The 21,923-nt window shown below is 39.3% G+C and overlaps 1 protein-coding gene across 1 annotated transcript in view; it reads right to left on the bottom strand.

The window, feature by feature from the left end:
• LOC136877728 (esterase FE4) overlaps nt 1-13,256 on the bottom strand; it is a 72,224-nt gene extending 58,968 nt beyond the window's left edge. The window contains exon 1 of the mRNA XM_068228613.1: nt 13,047-13,256. Within this exon, the coding sequence (XP_068084714.1) occupies nt 13,047-13,256 (210 nt within the window). The remainder of the gene's footprint in view (nt 1-13,046) is intronic.
• Nucleotides 13,257-21,923: the final 8,667 nt, after the last annotated feature.

Raw genomic sequence — 21,923 nt, 5'->3', positions numbered from 1 at the left:
TTCTCTGCTCATCACATCTCTGCTGAGCGTCGCCATCCCGGACGATCGGGTTTCCTCAGGGCACATTGGAAATATAAACCTGAGATAGCCTTCACTTGTCCTATCCATAAGGTCGCAGTCCATCCCCGTGGTCTACTGTCCTCCAACTTCCCTTCCATTATCCTCTTTAAATTTTCTCCACGCCGTCTGACCAAGTGTCGAAAGAACTGAATTATTATTTCATTAATACTACAGGACAGGGATTTTTATATTTGAGGTCCTGGTTTTTCTTGCGGTCCAAGGCACACGTACAATTTTACGCCAAATTTTCTATTCTTAGTCGTTTTAATAACATTGGTATATCTTTCGGATTCACAGTCATATATCGCAAGTCTAAACTTTTACCTCAAAATCATTACTTACTTTAAAGGCACCCTCACCACGTGAACTGAACTGAGGCCCACTGAGTGTTATGTTTCCTCTTATGTCCCTCAGCCATTGGAATCGAATCTTCAGTTCCGGATCGATTAGCCGTAATGTGAGAAAATGATTTATTTACACAAGTTTCGAATGTGTGTAGCCTGTTATAGAAGTTGTCTTCATAAAAGTAATCCATCACTTATAAACGAGTTTTGTAACAACAAATACATGAATTTAATCAGGAAATGTGCCTGCCTGAGGACATGAGCGATAAGGAGTCAAGTACACAAGTATGTGTTGGTGAACATGTCTGATAGCTCAACAGCTGATGATGACCTATTTACGGGTCGAAACCGGTACTGTATTAATGTAGATAATTTTAAACTTGTTGGTGAACGTGTTGATAGCTCAACAGCTGATGATGACCTATTTACGGGTCGAAAACGGTACTGTATTAATGTAGATAATTTTAAACTTTTTGTAAATAAAGTATTGATTAAGTTGGAAAACTCATCCTTCATACTTTTGTTCTTAGATTATCAATACGGACAATGAAGCAGATAGATTATAGTAAGGTGTCAAGTATTTAGAGTCTGACACATTGGTTATCCGATTCGATTCCCATTGGTGGAAAAAGTTTATGCGATCACAGTGTTGACCAGAAGGGTAGGAGAGATGGTGGTAGACAATTTCTAACCACTAGATGCAAGCCAAAAACCGTGGTTCAGTTCCAGATCTCTCCGCAGTATTCATATCAGTTTAGGACGTATGAGGTTGATCGTCCGTTTGATGGGGACTTTAAACCTTGAGCAGACTAATTTGTGTTATTTGGCAGCAGTAGGCTACATGCTGACACCAATTTTCACCTCCATCGCCATAACCATCATCATCACTACATTTATTATATTTTGTGTGAAGGGAACCCATAAACCTCGTTATTATTTTAAACGCTCCAGCTGTCCTTAAGTTTATAATCGATGGCACACTGAAGAAATATCACTATTTTTCTGTCAGTTTCTTACCTTAAAACGGAGATTTCCCACCGGTGGTTTTCCGTAAGGTATGCCGAGGAAGGTTTAATAAGGAGAAAGATTATCTGGAGTCACCTTCCTCCCTTTCAGAGCACCCTGCGGCAGTGTTACGATCGGGTATTCGTCATCAGAGAAGACTTCCGCCACCTGACTGGTAGCCAGGACGAATAAAGTCCAGAGTATCACTGTTGTGCCCTTCATTTCTAAACTGTGCAGACCACAATTCGCTTACAGTTATATATAACTGATAAGCACTCCTGATGTAGATAATGTGGTGATAAGATTTACCTCTCAAGAATTGAATCTCAAGTATGTTGGCAAGGTATCATTTCTTCGACAATACGCTTTTAAATCGAGATCAAGTGTTTTTCTTATTACTTTAGATCACTTGAATCCAAGAAACGTTTGCACTCTACATGCTAGCTTCGCCCTTCACCTACTGGCCCACAAATGCCTACCAATGTTAAGGAGGGTTGGTGTGTGTGTGCGGAGGGGGGGGGGGGGTAGATAAAACCCACCATCATCAATGTAATTGTCTGAGTTGTTGACGTACTGTATTAGGCATGAAATACACTTGCGACAATTTACAGTCGAATCGGACAGCACACGTTGTTCGTTTCCAGTGGCGGCTTACCAGACCATGTAAATGAACTCTGCACTCTACACTAACAGCTGGTACCACTTCTTAATTCTTATTCGTTAAATCGTGTGGAACACAACGGCGAACGATTGTTGCTGACGAATTTGAATTAAAGAAAGTAAATCCTGATATATTACATATTAGGTCCCAAGTATCGCAGATTTCGTGATTTATAACTAAAGTTTGTAAGCTGGCACTTGTCTGAAAGGAACTTGTGAAATCTGTTGTAAGCAGTACACAGTTGAACCTTATAATTTCCTTATAAAAGGACCACTGCCACCTAACCAGATAGTCTGAAGATATTGACGTGCAATGTAGGCAGAGTGACAAACTCAATCATACTGCGTCCCATGTCATCAACTCCTCAGCATGTCTGCTGTGGTTTAGTGAACGCATTTCAGCCCTCAAACCGGAAGTAATTACTCGGACGGTCTGAAAATCGAAACCGAGGGCCTCGAGTGGGTGGCAGACATTCTTCCCTGTATCGCAAAGCGATACGATATTAGCATGTGGAAAGATTAAATTAATACCATGATTACTCGACGTGTAGAGTTAGGATTCATAAGGTATGCTGAAGACAAAATCTGAGAATAGAAATAAGCTAAGTAAGGTAACGAATAAAGGAAAGATTATAATTAATATACTCCCTGGATTTCTTCCAAGTACCATTTTCTTAAGCAATGTATGTGTTGTAGTTGCATAAGTCTATTTATGTTTCTTTGAATATGTTTGTCATGTGCATAATTACTTTTTGTCATTCCTTTATTCAGCAAACAGCATTGGATGTTCACCTCGGTAGTAGTTGTCCTTTTGTTTCTTACAGGATATAGCAGCGTTGTTTCATTTACTTTATGTTGTTAATATGGCCAATCTCTGCCAAATATAGCTGCATTGAATTTATTATCTTACAGTCCTACCTACTATTGGTGAGTCTTAAATAACAGAGGAATATTTTTGCCCTAAACAAAGCGGAGATATTTCCAACTTTACCAACGTATAAAGTGCTTAGTGTGATTAGCTGCCGACCTCGGAGACCCGCGTTCGATTCCCAGCTCTGCCACAAAATTAGGAAAGCTGTACAAGGACTGGAATGGAGACCACTCAGCCTCGGGATGTCGGCTGAGGAGTATATGGGTGTTCGATTCCCTCCTCAACCATCCTCGAAGTGGGTTTCCATGATTTTCCACTTCTTATCCAGGTAAATGCCGGGATGGTACCTAACTTAAAGCCACGGCCGTTTCCTAAACATTTCCTTTCTACCCCCCCCCCCCCTACAAGGCCCCTATTCAGCATAGCAGGTGAGACCGCCCGGATGATTCACTAGTAACCTCCCCAGTTGTATCCCCAACCAAATGTCTCATGCTCTAGGACACTGCCCTTGAGGCGGTAGAAGTGGTATTCCTCGCTGAGTCCGAGGCAAAAAACCAACCCTGGACGGTAAACAAAGTAAATGTTAGTAATCAGCGTAATGCACAACAAATACCGGTACATATAACATAATAGAGAATTTTGAGTAATTATTTGATGGAATATATAATTCACTTAATACATGATTCCAATAGGGCATAATTTTAATCAAAGTTTACACAGTTTATATAACCGCTTATTTATATAGTATTTCATTCAATATCAGACTAATGTATGATTTAAAATGTAGGAACATGGTGACTACATCTAGGAGTCAATTGCAAAATTGTCTCAATCGACATTTTGTGATAACAACATCGTTAATCGAGCGAATAAGGAGTAATCTGTTATTTCATACTATAATAATAATTATTTCAGAATAACATGCCATAAATAGATGCAACTTGTAAAATATTTTTAATGTATATTGTTAATAAATGGAGGTAAGTATGTTACCTTTCCATACATACCAAAAAGTTTTCATGTAGTCTGTTAAGGGGCATTACTAAGCGGTTTAAATTTATGCGGCAGTTTGCACATTTATATGGAAGATCGCTTTAAAGCTGTACTACGACTTTCGTCTAGGTACAATCTGGGAGATGCCGAAGTTGGAGAGGCAGTTAACGCTATTAACTGGGACTCGTATCCTATCTGGGACTGTGCTTTTAGAATCTAGGTGGTTGCACATCGTAATGAATCTGCATATGCATGATGTTGTACGGAAAATAAGTTAATATAATGTGATCTATGTGTATATTTAAAAAATTTTTTGCTAGGGCTTTACGTCGCACCGACACAGATAGGTCTTATGGCGACGATGGGATAGGAAAGGCCTAGGAGTTGGAAGGAAGCGGCCGTGGCCTTAATTAAGGTACAGCCCCAGCATTTGCCTGGTGTGAAAATGGGAAACCACGGAAAACCATCTTCAGGGCTGCCGATAGTGGGATTCGAACCTACTATCTCCCGGATGCAAGCTCACAGCCGCGCGCCTCTACGCGCACGGCCAACTCGCCCGGTATTATTTAAAAAAATACTAGCATGTGTGCCCGTTCTTCGCACGGGACTTGGTAATCGATTTCACGATCCCTTCATGAATTTTTGCGAGTTACATACCTGTATTAAAACGTTTAATGCGGCTTGTTAAACTGATATTCTTCTACGAAAGCAAGTGGCAGTAACGTGAAGTACCATAAAGCTGAACAAAGTGGAGATAGAATGAGGATAGTGTCAGTGTTTTCTTGAGCGGTACAGTTCCTGTTCTGAATTTGTGCGTAATTCTCCATACTTCCCGGTTACATATTGTTGTTCATCTGAAACCGGGAGTGGTGCCTCGGCTAAAGACTCAAGGAACTAATTGTTGTAGATAACTTCTCATATTATCTGTTCAATCGAAAAAGAGTGAAATGGCACTTTAGTTAAACCCCTATTTAACCGACCATGAAATGACATGGCAGCCTGTAAAACAGTCCGTTAATGATATCTCCCTTGTTTTCCTCCTATCGAAAAGGTGCACACGAAAAAACCCTTTTAGAGACCGATTTCCATTAGGGCTAGTAATTTTACATTTAAGTAGACTATGTATATTTTGTGGGAGGGTAAAATCAGTTTCGACTTCCCGTAAGCCCTAAAATATTTAGAAATAATATTGGCCCAAAAACCTAGAAAAGGACAGATGGTTTCTAAATATGAAGTTTGGTAGAAATATATCCAGTAGTTTTCAGGTTATAGAACTCACCCATATAAACAAACAGACACCAAAGCTAGAAATATGCAGATGGTCATTATTATGCCTGAAACGGATAATTGAACGAAAATTTCGATTTCGCCAAAATAGCAAATGTACAGACACACGGCCATTACGATTTTATTTATATAGAAAGGAATCTGCTCCACGTTCAACATCTTTTGCTGCTTATAGCCTGTAAAACTGTCTGTTAGTGGTATCTCCCTTATCGATAAAAGTGCGCATGAGAAAAATGTTTTAGAAATGGATTTCCATTAAGGTTGGTCGATTCCCATCCAGGATGGACTGGCATGTTTTGTGGGAGATTAAAATCACTGTTTCGGTTTCCTATAAACCCTCAGTTCTCTATGAGATTTTGAAATGCTATGGACGTCAAAAACCTATCTTTGTGTGACCAGTATCTAGTATTCGGGAGATAGTGGATTCGAATCCCACTGTCTGCAACCTTGAATATTGTTTTCCGTTATTTCCTATTTTCACACCAGGTAAATGATGGGGATGTACCTTAATTAAGGCCATGGCCGCTCCCTTCTCTCTCCTATCCCTTTCCTGTCCCATCTATCCACAAGACCTATCTGTTTCCGTGCGACTTAAAGCAATTTGTAAAAAAATAAGTTTAGGCAGCGGGATGCTAAATATGAAGTTTGGTTAAAAAATTTCCAGTAATTTTGCAGTTATAAGAAATATGCTCTACATGCAGCCGCTTTTAGGCGAAGTCCGCACAAGAGAAAAAAGTATTAGAAATTGATTTCCTTAAAGCGGGTAGATTCCCATAAACTACGGTTGTGTACATTTTGTGGGGGTACAAAATCACGTCTTCGGTTTTGTACAAACCCCCTGTCAATTCAGGTATTTAGAAACAATGTTGCAACTGAAACACACCCAAGGACAGGGGGATTCTAAATATGAAGTTTGGTAGAAATGTGTATGGCAGTTTCCAAGTTATAAGGACTCAGACAGACAAAAAAGTAAACAGGCAAGCAAACAGACGCCTAAGCTAAAAAAATATGCAGATGAACATTATTACACCTGGAATGGGTAACTGAACGAACATTTCGATTTCGCCAAAGTAGTCATTAGTGGGATAATTGTGCAATATAATAATAATAATAATAATAATAATAATAATAATAATAATAATAATAATAATAATAATAATAATAATAATAATAATTGTTCCGAGGTATCTGTGGAACAGCAGAGGTGAAAGAAGGTGCTTGGTGGAATAGGTCTTAATTACAAAATTAAAGTTAATTTAAAATTTAACAAAAGTTATATTTTCTTTTCAAGATCAACAAATAACAAGTACAACAGGCACCCAGTAGCATATCAGCACATGAAGAAATTACAATTACAGTTTGTTTCGGGATTTGGGCTTCGAGCACCAGACTCACAATCCTTGAGCAATGAGCCCAACTTTACCTATATGCAAAGTTCAACAAAGGGACAGAAAACCCCAATCATGCCAAGGAGCACTTGCTCCCAATTACCCAGTAAAACCTCCTCGAGGCACGCAGAAAATCCACTTTTAAGAAAGAGCAAACCCGCTCTCAAAGTTCAAGCCTATTCAAAGGCCACATCAAACTCCACCTTCAATGTGCCCTCCAGGCACACAAGAACAGGGGTAACAATACCCAACCTACTGAGGCCTATTCAGTAAAGAAATAGGTCAATTACATGGCCCAAAATTCTGAGTTGAATGGAGGCGTAACTTGCACTCCTAATAAATTTTCAAAACCCATTTGGCACTAGGCCGCCTATGCAAGGGCTAATCCCATACCAAAGAGGTGACTTGTATAAGAAGACTTAATTACATTAAGAAAGGAAGAAACGGTTGTGAAAACAAAGTCACCTCAAAACAATAGGAGTGGGAGCTCGAGAGGGTTAGGCACTCTCTATCCCAATTTATAGTTAAAGAGCCAAAATTTACCAAATATCTGTTACATTTTAAAGATAGGTTACATTAGAAAGGTTTCGAACCTGCCCCGCGGGTTAAACTGCTGAGCTAGCAAGAAATGAAGTTATTAGAAGGCCATTACCTTATGGATGAACTGCTGCCCGAAGAAAGAGGCACTTCCCGCCCCCTTATACATAATCACACTAGGATAGATGTTACTGAAGTGGCCCCGAGACCAAAAAATCAGCAGTTTATAAACCCTCGTGGAACATTCGAGACCTTTCATGAATGATTACAACCCGCCCATAAATGTTATTGGTCGGCAAAAGATTACAAGTCAAAACTGAAGAAGACATCTAGGATTGGTGGAAAATTAATTACAAAAATTACTCATTGGTCAAATTCAAAACTGGCGGAAAGAGAAGGGTTATACTGCCAACCTAAACAATGACTGAAAGAAATTTAACAAAGAACAAACTTATGAATACCACATTTCTTCAAAAAAAGTTCCTTCACTTCGCACTAGGGTGCACAATTGTAGTTCTTAAGTAGTGCCATCTAGAAGAGAATGTTCACACTTCTTACTACAGAGCAAACAAATACACATCGAAACAGACATAGTTCAGAACACTTCAAAATTTACAGCAGAGATATCTTCCGAGAAACTTTTGATTTAATAGAGATTGTTAAAGTTCAGGCTTCCTCCTGTAGAGGAGTTTCAACTGGCGCAATGTTTGAATTAGCGTCGTGGAGGTGTACCGCCCGGTACAATAATAATAATAATAATAATAATAATAATAATAATAATAATAATAATAATAATAATAATAATAATAATAATAATAATAATAATAATAATAATAATAATAATAATAATAATAGAATAGTAGTATGTCTATAATGAACATATCATAGAGTTCACGGCTATTCACAACAAGAATAACTAATAATCTAAATAACACACATAACCCAGCTGACGGTCTAACCGCCATGGAATCCTGTATACATATCACAGAAAGGGTTTCAGATACAGCCGTCAGTTGAGCATCGAAGGATTGTCAAGCTCACAACATAATCATACAGATATGAATTAAATGAGGTTGAAATCTCCAGATGGAAATAGTTTTAATGAAATTGATAGATGAAAGGCACCCTGTTCAACTTGATGTGCTTAAGAAGTAACGGGATGGTTGGGGGGAGGGTAGAGCAAATATTGACTCTCATTATTGAAAAAATTAGAAGCAGAATATGTAATGAAAGGAAAGCACATGAATCACAGGCAAAGAAATTTAACACAGCTAGCCTAAAATTACCAGAAACTGCTCTCAGGTATACTGAATTCATCAGCCAGGCACTGACAGTACTCTGTGATGGTGAGAGTATTGGTGAGACCTGGAGGAACCTCAAGGGTGTATTCGATACAGCTGCAAATGATGCCTTAAGAAGAGCATATAGGTAAAAATGCAATAATGTTAATGTTATTTTGCTTTACGTCGAACTAACTACATTTACGGTTTTCTCAGACGCCGACGTGCCGCAATTCAGTCCCATGGGAGTTCTTTTAAGTACCAGTAAATCTACCGACACAAGGCTGACGTATTTTAGCACCTTCAAATACCACCGGACAGAGCCAGGATCAGAAGGCCAGCACCTCAACAGTCTGAGTCACTCAACCCGTTTAAAATTTCAACGACTGGTTTGATGAAGAGAGTAAACATGTGACAGATTTTTTAAAAACGAAGCATCCAGGAGGATGCATCAGAAACATACCAAAAAGCAGTGGAAGAATACAGAGTTGCTGGAAATGAAAGGAAGAGAAGAGAAGGGAAGGAAAGAGTAGGAGAGAAGAGAACCCGACGAGTTAGGTCATCTGGAAGACTCCAATGAAGCACAGGCCTTCTATCAAAGTTAATAAAAGTCGGAAGGATTCTTAACCAAGAACAAATTTGTGAAGAGATAACGAATGCACAATCTTGGACAGCTATGAATGAATCGTTCCTTGATGGGTGGGCTCAGCATTGTAATGAACTACTTAATGAATTATATGTGATAATCGAGGAAAGATATTATTCTCTGAAAATCCGGACAGCCTGGAAGCTGAAATGCAAGTGTTAATGCCAACTATTTATGAAGTACATCCTGCATTTCCAAACATGCAAAATAACAAAGCTCCAGGAATGGTCCTCACCCAATCAGAACGAATATCAAAACATGCAGGATCAGAGTATACTTAATTCCTTCACAACCTAATGACAATGATATGGATTGCTGAAGAAGTAACTGATGAATGGAACTTGAGCATTATATGTCCAATTAAAAAAATTTCAAAAGGTGATGTCATGGTATGTTGCAGTTACCGGGGAATTAGTTTACAGATGATTGCCTATAAACTACTTTCTACAATTTTGTTTAACAAGTATGTTCCCTATGCTTAAGATGTCATTGGAGGCTACATATGTGTATCCCGACAAGGTAGATCAACTGTCTACCAGTTGTTTATGACGCACATAATACTTGAGTAATGCATCTAATATGGTAATGATACACACTACTTGTTCTTTGATTTCAGATCAGTATTGATAGAGGTGGTCTTGGTATGGAAACACTGATTTCATTTATAAAAGCTACCGTGGAAAATACTCGGTTTGAAATAAACAACTACGAATGGAGTTAGAAGAGGAGATTCACTGACTTGCCTTCTGTTCAGCATTGCGTTAGAGATGGTGGTTCGAGATTCTGTAATTAACATGCGAGGCACTATCTTCTAAAAATTAGCACAGATTTTAGCGTATGCGGATGATATTAATATCATAGCAAGAATACCAAAAGGTAAAAAAGAGGCATTTACTAACCTGGAAGAGGCAGCAAGAAATATGAATCTGGATATCAATTAAGATAAGACCAAGTATATGCCTGTAAATGACAAAAATTACGCAGAAACCCATACACTGAACTTCGTTCATAAAAATGTGAATTTGTAGGTAGTTTCACTTCCTTGAGATCAAAGGTCATATTGTTAAAGTATGTTAGTGATAACTTCTACAAAAGCAAATTATTTTGCACAAGTATAGGATTTTATGGCCGAAGAAAAAAAAAATAATTATCTGCAACGTGTACAAGATCTGTACTAACATATGGTTCTGAAATATAGTCTCTGAATTAACTCTGGTGAAAGAGAGCTTCGAATCTTCGAGAGAACAATTCTGAGATGCATTTTTGGTAAGTAGAAGACAGTGGAGTATGGAGAAGACTATACAGCTATGTGATTAACAGACTGCATAAAATATCCTACACACCGGGCGAGCTGGCCGTGCGGTTACGGGCGCGCGGCTGTGAGCTTGCATCCGGGAGTTAGTGGGCTCGTATTCCACTGTCGGCAGCCCTGAAGGTGGTTTTCCGTGGTTTCCTATTTTCACACCAGGCAAATGCTGGGGCTGTACCTTCATTAAGGCCATGGCCACTTCCTTCCAATTCCTAGGCCTTTCCTATCCCATCGTCGCCATAAGATCTGTGTCTGTGCGACGTAAAACCACTAGCAAAAAATATCCTACATTGTTAAATTCATCGAGATCCTGATTAGAGTGAAATGGAAATGTATTTCCCGTCATGGACAATGGAGATATGAAGGTGATATTTATTAAGTTGCCAGAAGTGTCCCAAAAGTTGCAAGAACGAAACAGAGGCGAGAGGAACTTATGCGTCAGGACATCAGGATCCCGATAAATAGGAAACGAAGGATCGTGGATCTGAACAGGAAAGACTAGCAGTAACTTCTGAGAAAGGCCAATGCCTTCAAAGAACTGTTGAGCCAATGGTGGTGATACCTGAAATAGAAATCAGATACCCTAGTGCAGACAACCGAAATTGTTACGGTCATACTATCAATGTAAGAAATGCATTTTACTGCACAAATTAATGAAAATCACAGATATTTGTCAGAGTGTTGTGCAAGCACCGACGTTTCTTTAGATTTATGTCGAAATGAGCAACGTTGTCCTACTGAAGTTGACAAACATGAGTGGGGACTGGTGAAAGACTTTCCCGTTGGGTTTTCGTAACAAAGACGATTAACTGACTTAAAAGGTATTTACAGCTATTAGAATTTGCATACTCTCTAAATTAATTTATCTGGCCGGTCACGTAGAGACATGGACGACTGATAACATAGCCCGTGCATGCGCGAACCACATCACCTCTTATCATTCCGTACTTGCCTGTGTGTGCAATTAAGTAATTCGTATTATTCCCTGCACTTATAGTTAGTGACGTTGAATTTTGAGAAGGTTAAGATGACTCATTTCGGTCCTATTCAAATTCCCCTTTCCAATGATATCAAACTCGAGCTGGCCGTGCGGTTACGGGCGCGCGGCTGTGAGCTTGCATCCGGGAGTTAGTGGGCTCGTATTCCACTGTCGGCAGCCCTGAAGGTGGTTTTCCGTGGTTTCCTATTTTCACACCAGGCAAATGCTGGGGCTGTACCTTCATTAAGGCCATGGCCACTTCCTTCCAACTCCTAGGCCTTTCCTATCCCATCGTCGCCATAAGATCTATCTGTGTCTGTGCGACGTAAAACCACTAGCAAAAAATATCCTACATTGTTAAATTCATCGAGATCCTGATTAGAGTGAACTTCGAACACAGTTGTATCGTTATGTTGGTCGTAACCTTCTCTAAACAATGATACAAACATCATGGAACAAATTTATATTCTGAAGAAAATAAAAACTTCTCATTTTATTTATACCTGTATAACGTTTTCCTTAAGGGTCGCTAGATTATGATGATGATGTTTGTGGCTTAGCTGGGCCTAACAGGTAGGTCATCGTCCCAAGGAATCTGTTAGTATATCGTTAAGATTGTTTCAGAAAGAACTTTTATAATGTTAACACTTACGAGACGTCGCTATTCCCATTCAGACCAAAAAATCATTGAGTATTCGAATAAATCTAAAGTAATGTTCAAACTTCTAATAATGGGCTAATCCATTGCCATATTATTCTTTGGGTATTCGGACCATTTTTTTATTTGAACGTCATCATTGCTAATAGATGTACTCATTTCTGAGTTTCGTGTTCCCACAACAAAGATATTTTATATCCTTCAGGTCCTGAAGAATGGATGCAGTAGTATGTCTCGCGGTCCGAACCACACGTAGAATTCTACGCCAAACTTCAAATGTTCTATTTTTGTCCTCTTAACCCTTAACTACATGGGTTTATATTTTGGACTGGGATTTATAAATCACCAAACCTTTTACCTCCAAACTCATCACTTCCTTTAAAGGCACCCTCGCGACATGCACTGAACTGAGGCCTACTGAGAGTCATATTTTCTCTCCCGTTCCTCATGATCAATCAAACGGTATCACATCCATTGGAATAAAACCTCCATTTCCGGAGCTATTAGCCCTACTGTTGTGGCATGATTTCGTTACACAAGTTTAGAATATGTGTAGTGTGATTTTATACAAGTTGTCGCGACAGAAAGAATACATCATTTATGAGCGAGTTCCGTAACAACTAATAAATTAATTTAATCAGGGAAATGTGTCCGCCTGGTGGACAACATCCTCAATATGTCAAATATTTTAGGAATGACATATTGGTTAGCTGGTTCGAGTCCCGTTGGTTGAACAAGTTTTCAAGATCAGAATGTTGACCGGAAGAATAAGAGAGATGGTGGTCTACAATTCATAATCACTAGATTGAGTAGGCTACATGCTGACACCAGTTTTCAACCCCTCCCTAACTCATCACCATCATCGTCATCACCATCATCATCAAAAACATAATCATCTTCATCATCAGTATATCTCTCATATTTTGAATGAAGAAAACCCATAATCCTCAATGGCTTTAAATGCTCCAGTTTCCGAAGTTCAAACTCGATAGCACACTGAAAAAACACATTTTTCTGGCATTTTCTTACCTTAAAACGGAGATTTCCCACCGGAGGCTTGCCGTAAGGTATGCCTAGAAAGCTGTAATAAGGAGAAAGGTTATCCGAAGTCACCTTCCTCCCTTTCAGAGCACCCTGCGGCAGTGTTATGATCCCGTATTCGTCATCAGAGAAGACTTCCGCCAGCTGACTGATGGCCAGGACGAATAAAGTGCAGAGCATGGCTGCTGTGCCCTTCATTCGTACGCTACGTAATCTAGAGGTCGCTTGTAGTTGTATACAGCTGACGACGTGGTAAAAATGTGATAAGGTTTACTTCACATGAGCTGAAGCTCAAATATTTTTTCAAGGTTTCATTTGTTCGATGGGCACTTGAGTACTCGAGCACAAAAGTATGCGTCATTACTTTAAATCACCTGCTTTTTACATATCCCCTACGACCTTGATCTACTGACCTACCGATGGCTATCTGAAGGAGGTGTGTGCGTGTGTGTGTGTGTTTGTGTGTACGTCTAGATAGAACGGAAGAGACCTACCACTATTAATATCAATGTACTTGAGATGTTTGTTTACTAATGAGTTAGGTCTGAAATACACTGGTGACAATTACAGTCGAAATGGACAGTACGTCGAGTTCGTATCCAGTCGCGCCTGATCAGACCATATAACTAATCTGGTACGCTCCAATTGCGCCAGGTACTACTTCTACACCACGTATTAGTGAATTCTGTGGGACATAAAGGTGATCGATTATTGCCGTCGATTATAAAGTAAAGATACAAAATCCTGACATATTAGGTTTTAGGTCACACATTTTGAAATTAATAATTATGGCGTCCAGATAAAAAGTGCAGCGGAAAATTTTCTTTTCAGAAAACACTCGCTGGCAGATATTCAAAATTTCTTTTCATTGTAGATTTATGTTCACTTAGGGACTATTTTCCTGGCCAAATTTAAAATATTCTGGTTTTGGGTAATCTTTTAGTTATTACATGAAATGGTTTTTATTCATCGAGTTTTGGTTCTGTCCCCATGGATCTGCAGAAGTTTAATTCTGAAGAGATATTATTATAACGTAAATGCTGGTTCAAAGGAGAAAAGAAATTGTATAATAACTACAAGTAACTATCATTACAAAGTATATGGCATCAAATGAAAGCCTGTAAGAAGTAAAAAGGCCACTACCTTGCATATCCAGTCCTGTCCCATCTAAATAACCCTGGAAACTCATTGTCTTCTGGATGAATTTCAAACTCTGAGTCCTCCTCTGCATTGTTGCCGACTGTTTGAGGATCGATCAGGTTATTATAAGCAAGATCTTTGTTTTCTGTCCAAGTCTCCCCAAAATAATTTCTGGGCAGAAAATCGATGTCACTAAATTTAACTTCCTTTAAGGCACGTCTAATTCCGATTACATTCGGCTTCATAGACGAGTAGACTGTACGCAGTAGGGGCAACCTGACACAAACTCTGAACTAACCTACATGGAGAAAAAAGCTGGGAAAACAGCATTGTTCAGACAAAGAACACAATGTGTATTGAGCTAGTCTTGCACCTGCAAACCACATTTGGTAACGGCGCTTGGTAAGGGTACAAAGAATTTCTGCTTCTTTATGATGAAAATGGATTCGCTGAGTTTTGCTTTGCAATTATAAGTGAATGCACACACGTTTGCATTGTAAGCTGTACTCCAGGTGCGTATTAGAATAGACCGAGGCATTTTTGATTGTGTTTGGAGGGTCTTATCAACGGAAGGGCAGGTTAGCGAACATAATGTTGACAGCAACTCATTTACGAGAGAACGTGGATTTACTGCAGTTTGCTTCTGCACGCCTAAATGTTTGTAAACTGCTGCCTGGCTTTAAGGGACCTCGTTTGGTTGAATGGGAAGTAAGGGAGATGAGGGAAGCGATAGCGATTTTGAGGGGGATATTTAGAATTGTAACGAAGGACAGGAATGAAGATAGACCTTCCTCATTTAATGTACAGGATACGGTTGGTAGGCAAGAGGAAGGGGAAGGGGAGAATTTGTGAGTAGTGTGTGCAAGGGGGATTCAGAACCATGGCGTGCGCATTCTTTCTGCCGAGTCAGCCCCCGAGGTCATTCACCCCGGCCGAAGGTGATTGATCCTATGACGTCATGACCAAGTGACCGTGACGCTACGAGCACGTGGCCTTGTTTGTAAACAAAATCACGTGCTTTTGACAGCTGTCAAGCTGACAGCCGTCATCTTGACGGACCTTAACCTCACTGCTGCCATCTTAACGACGTAGGGGGCGCGGAATTTAAAATCCATGTGCTTTTAACAGCTGTAAAAATGACAGGTCCTAAACACGTGGGCGCGGATTTTCAACAAGTGAACGTGGATAACATCACTGTTGCCATCTTAACCACGTAGAGTGCGCGGAATTTAAAATCCACGTGCTTTTGACAGCTGTTATCTTGACCGATTCTAACCGCGTGGGTGTGGAATTTTGAACGTCGCTACCTCACTGCTATTACCTTGACAGGACTTAGCCACGTGCAGGCGCGGAATTTTTGAAAAAGGAAACCATCTATTATTTGCACACGACTTAACCACGTGCAGGTGCGGAACGACTAGGGGCCTAACTACACGGAACCTAGTTTTGCGGCAAGATGCCCTTCCCGACACTACGTTAGAAGGGCCTAGTTTTCAGGCTAGCTGCCCTTCTCGACATACACCTTCCCCGACACCAAATCTTACTACTATTATCTTGACGGATTATAGCCAGGGGCCTAACTACATAGGAATATAGTTTTAAGTCTAGCCGCCCTCCTCGACATCCCTCCGTTCCCCCGACACCATCTTAGAGGACGCCTAAAACGCTAGTTTTAAGGCTAGCTGCCCTTCCCAACAACATCTTGGAGGGGATCTAAAGACCGTAGTTTACGGCAGGCAGCCCTACTCGACACTACCTTGAAGAGGGTCTAGGAGGTAAGCTCATAATATTATATCTTTATCCGACAGTAACGAACAAGTCTAAACTTGCATAACTCGGACGACATAATCTTATGCTTAAGGCTTTTCGCCTCCATACGACAGATTGTCTTCGACGGGACTAAGCACGTGCCATACTAAGATTATTGTGTTTATAACATGCAGCGATGACGTCGACATGGTTATGCATGTTTAGACTTGTTCGTTATCAAGGTCATTCTCTAGTAATGTCAAGCCTTGATAAATGGTATGAGTGTAAATATTTTAATAAGTAAAAGGAGGCAAAAGGAATGGAATAAATGGATTTTTTTAAAGTTAATAAAATATTTATTGTATAATTATCTAAAAAATTAAACAAACTACTACCGGTTGTGCAACAGTCTTTGTTATGCTGCCGACAAGTTTTCTGTACTCCTTAACAGGTTACTGCGAAGAGGTAGAATGCTTCCAAAATTGTAATGCCCCCTGAAACATTCAAATTAAACAAAACATTTATTGTTTGTGAAATATACAATAAGTGTTATGCTTTACAAAGAAGTTAATGCAGTTCTTACCTTGTTGTTATTCATGTGTTTTGTTCCTTTCTGAATTATTATCAGTTACTGTAATGAAGGGAAAAAGTTCATCCACACACTGTGTACAGTTTTCAATCTTCGGATTAGGTCCATCCCAATCATCTTCACCATTTTTTCCTCGATGCTTGTAATGACATTGAAAGGGTCTGCATAAATCTACATCGACTGGCATCTTACTGTGGAGAGGAAAGATGTCCCAGAAAGCATTGAGGAAAGGAGCAGCGTACGTAGATGAAAATCCTAGAGGTAAACATTGAATCAGGTATTTTGGTATCTGATATAAGGTTACATGTTTATAGGACATTTTAATAGCCTCACTTACTTGTGTGAAATAAATAAGATGTTGCGCATTCGCATGCGAACTACATGCACATTCACAGTTTTGCTTTCTATCAAGAAGAATGTCCGTAACCGTGTAGACTTTTTCTTCTTTCTGTTCCATAGTGTACGATGTAGAAGCACACACTAAAGTTAATAATAAAGGGCTATCCTTATTTATTGTCTTGTCTCCTCCTCCTCGTCCTCCTTACAGTTCTGTATCTGACAGCGTGACGTCACGGAGGTCTTACAGTGTCTAATATCTGCATAGGGTAACCGAGACTTGCTAATAACATTGTAAATACGTGTAGACAGTTGATGAGTAGGAAACGGAAGAACTTGTTTTCGACGTAGTATGTGCTTCTGCAATGTTATCAGTAAATAAAAATTTAACATGGTTTGATTGAAAAGAAGCGGTAAAATACTCTTCTTTTTCTTTATCTTCTAATTCTCGGGTTATTTGCACAGCAACATAACGTGTAGTCGGTTTAGAACATAATATAGAATGAAAAAGCTCCTATGATAAATAAACGTTAAGTTCTTCTTCTTCCTTATGCATCTCGTCTTTATCTGGTAGTGTGAATATAGTAACAGAACTTGTAGCAGGCTGAGACGATGTTGTATCGTTTAGATCACGCTTTCGACATTTTGTCCAAGATCTGAGGCATTCTACTAATAGATTACTTAAGCGAATGTGTTTAGAATTTACATGTGGTGTGAGAAGATCACGCCTGTTAAATGTAGCAGTACATTGTTTGCATGAATATATTCCGAAGTTATGTTTTACATCTTTATGTTGTTGAGGATTGTCATGTCTTGAAAAATCGCACAACAAAGATCACACATTAACATATTAGATGTTTTATGTGCACACTTAGGTAGATATAATATAAAGTTTTTTACTGCAACAACAACTGTCTACAAGTAGGACTGGTTGTTATGCAAATATAAATATTAACACATTTCCTTTTTTTTTATAGAACTACAAAGTCTATAGGGGGAAGAGTAAACAGCGTAGAGATCTTCAGTCCCCGGTCGCTGTTTTGGGTCTACTCCTCCTCCATATCGTCTGACCTAGTTACACGGATAGATTCCCTCCTCCTCTTCCTCATCGTTTTATGGCACAGTTTTACGGATCGATCCCCCTTCTCTTCTCTTCCTCCTTATCTAGTTTTATCGTCAGATATCCCTTCCCCCCTTCTCTTTATTAAGTCCAGTTTTACAGATAGATGCTCCTTCCTTCCTTATCTTGTCTAGTTTTACAATAAAAAATACATGATGAACATTGTTAGTGATTTTTCGTGCAATGCTTACACACCAGAGGTGAGCGTTTAATTTACGCCACTTAACAGAACAGGAACGGTGACTACTCATCTACAGATTAAATTCCTACACCGTGATATATTAGTTTAAAACAGATTTACTGTAGACCAATCTATAACAGAGTTTATTATAAACCCTATTGCGCAACAGCCTCCCGAAGGGACTTGACCTACCAAGCGACCGCTGTATAGCCCCATGACTTGCAGATTACATATCATCTAACCGCACAGCAACAAGTCCCTTTCTGCTACTATCTTGGAGCGTCCTAAGCAGGTTCGATCCTGGCTCAGTCCGGTGATATTTAAAGATGATTCAATATAACAGTATTCTGGCACCTCGGCACCCACCGAAATCCGTAAAAGTAGATAGTTGGGTGAAATAATTCGGAATATCTCATTTACATGTTTGATGTACTAGGCACATAGCCAGGTTAGAAATAGAATAAAGCCGCCATATAACAGCAAAGATAAGGAGTGAGCCAGCTCCCGTCCTAGCGACGATCGGATAGGAGATAAAAACAAGCTGCCTGAGCTACTTTTAATATGTCTCTCAATGATATTACACATAAGATAATGTTGTAGCGGTTGGGTTAGCCGTGCGATTACGACCGCGCGCACCATGGAACACAGCGGTAAATGGCCGGTGCGCATCCCCCTGAGCTACGGAGGCATTTACTGTAGGCAAATCTGTAACAGAGTTCTTTCATGTTGTTTCCTATTCTCCTATATACCCTCTGTTCTGCATAGCAGGTAAAAGCGAGGTACTGGACATTCCCTCTAGTTTCATTCCAGTGGCCAGAGACCGGTGTTCTGCCGCCTGAGCTACGGAGGCTCTCACAAAAGATAACGGCGAGTTAGCCGTGCGGTTACGAACGCGCAGCTGTAAGCTTGCATCCGGGGGATCGTGGGTTCTCTTGTCCAGTTTTACATCAAAAAATGCTTGATACTGTAGGAAAATCTATAACAGAGTTCATAACGTTGTTTCCTATTCTTCTACATACCCTCTGTTCTGCATAGCAGATAAGAGCGAGGTCCTGGACATTCTCTCTAGTTTTATTCCAGTGGTCAGAGGCCGGTGCGCTGCCGCGTGAGACAGCATCCGGACATGCAGCCCGGGTATCGATCTTCAAGTTTAAAATCATATGATACTAAACTCATGGTTTTTTTCATGTCTGCCATAATAATAATAATGATAATAATGGAATGGATTATTTATGTCGCATAGCCTGGATGATTCTTGCACAGACACGGTGAAATCTTATAATAGTAAAGGCACACATGGCACTCAAGCCAGGGAAACTGTAACATTTTAAATCATACCATATATTATAAATCTCGGTACAATGTAGAAACGGTACTACTGTATAGGAAGAAGCAGACAAGTGTTCATCCTTGGAATATTTCGCTGACGCACATCCGAGTCAAAGTATAGTATTGTCATGCGTGCACTCACACCGAGCCTCTGCCCACTTCTATTGAACTTCGTGCTAAGAGCAGAACTCTCTCACCTTATGCAGTGAATGCAAATCAATTTTAAACATGATTAATTACCCTTTATTTTTTATATGTAAGTATTGATAATCTCAGGTAAGCTAATACATGAAAATAATGTGTATGCGTGTATGTGATTACAATATCTATGTTTAACTGTGCAGTGTTATAAAAATCAGTGTTCTAAACACTAAACACCTGTTGTAAGTGTCGACTGAAAGGCATCCAAGAGGGGCTCTGAACTTTAGTGCGTCGGGGTTAGCAACAATAGATATTCACATTAACTACTACGCTGTAGTGACGAAAATAATTTTCGATAAAATCCTAATATTTGCTTGGTAATTTTACTATGGGTTAGTCAGCGGGACCGGGTTCGATTCCTAGCCACACAGCCCTCCAACCAAGCCATTTGACATACAGTTTATTTCTGCAGCGTTTAATAACCCGTTCGTTTAAATAGTGATTACGATATTTTGAATACTAGTAGTGGTGGTGGTAATTATTGTTTTAAAAATGTAAAACCGCGGAAAGCCATTGTATGTGTGCTGCGGATAGATCATTCCTAGCTTCAATTTGCGTAGAGGAAAACTGTTACAATCAAACATTCAGTGTTCTAAACAGCTGTGTGTGTTAATGTTACTGCAGCACACCTATACCGAGCGAATTCGCTACGCGTTTAGGGATGTGTATTCAAAGGTAAGTGTATGTATATTTTCTTCTACATAATTTACGATTAAATTGTGTTTTTTTAAATGCTGTGTGGCTTTTGTTAAAATTCTAGACACTGTCTGGGATCGAATGAATAAAAGCCAGAATGCTAACCCATTTAGCCATTAAGAAGAACTAATATAAGCGTATGCTATTATCGAATGCGTTTCAGGTCACCGGGATTCGATTCGCATGGGTGTAAAAGTAATAAACCTCGGAAAGCCGACTTTATTAATCAGTATTCACATGTTCGATTCCCAGTCAGAACAGGGACTGTGTTGTAACAATATTCGTTAGAAGACTGCATCATTACACAAATAAGCTTTTGTGTTTTCCGGAATATTGTGCGATGTTTTGAAATTCTAAACGAATATCAACAGAAGATTCAGTCGCAGCATTTGCTTGGTATATACTATGGGCCAGCGGAGGATGTTATTTTTTTATTATCTTGTATTAGAAGATTGTAAGTATTATCGAGAGTTACAATGCCGTCCAAGCCATTCAGCATAAGTATATAATATTCTGTGAAAAATATTCATCTCCTCCAAGGCCATACACCATTAGCTGCTCAGTAGCGTGTGACTAAGGAAGAGCTGTCCGTGCGCGTATCGCCATGTTGCGGGCACACAACAGCTCGCCGAGGAGATCGTAGTATGGAATTCATGAATTAACTTCAATTACGCACTAATGAAAACACCTCTCGATAGGCTATTTTTATTCCTGCTATACAGGATAACACGGTAAGAAAATATGTTCATTAGATACATCCAAAATTAAATTTTTAAAAGGTGCCGCTTTAGAAAACAGAAGATCCGCACGGAAATGTTGCATTCCAAGCATCAGGGAACTTAGATGTTCCCAAGTCCTAATTCATTAATAATAAATAGCACAGCCTACAGCGACTAACGGGAACATACGCAATAAATATACAAGAATAAACACGGTAATAACACGGAAATGATTCTTATGCATACAAACTGAACACATTTGCATTGTTATTGAACAAATCTCCACAAATCATTTGGATAGCTAGCCTGTAAGTAACAGACGCAATAAAACAACATTTATAAAACTGGATAAGAATACTTCAAATACACTAGTAATGATAGTAAATATATACCTACGTAGATAAACACGTGTCTTAAATTTAGATAACACTCTCCAAAAACAGAAAAACATTGTATACCAGTACTGCACCCTTGCAGACCTCCTTCGGTGTTGACTGGATGTCAATGTTGCCTCGGCTGCCCTAAAAAAAAAAAATACTTACCGAAGGTGTGTGAGATCCTCTTCTCAGGCGCGATCAGTCCCCGTCGTCGAATAGGGATGCATAGGGATAGTGCATTTGGAAAACTACTCACTATAATAATTTATGACACAGACTGATTTCAATTTAAATGTGTATATAAAATTTTTATTGATAAAAATCAAAAGAAAGAAAAGTGTAGATAAATGTTAAAAAATGTAAAATAAAATTTTGTTAATATTACCTTATGAGACTGTACAAACTAAAATCCTCATAATAACACACAT

This window comes from Anabrus simplex, chromosome 7 (assembly GCF_040414725.1).
Source record: "Anabrus simplex isolate iqAnaSimp1 chromosome 7, ASM4041472v1, whole genome shotgun sequence".
NCBI classification, from domain to species: domain Eukaryota; kingdom Metazoa; phylum Arthropoda; class Insecta; order Orthoptera; family Tettigoniidae; genus Anabrus; species Anabrus simplex.
Note: the sequence above shows the minus strand (reverse complement) of the source record. Positions and strands in the feature narration are given on the sequence as shown.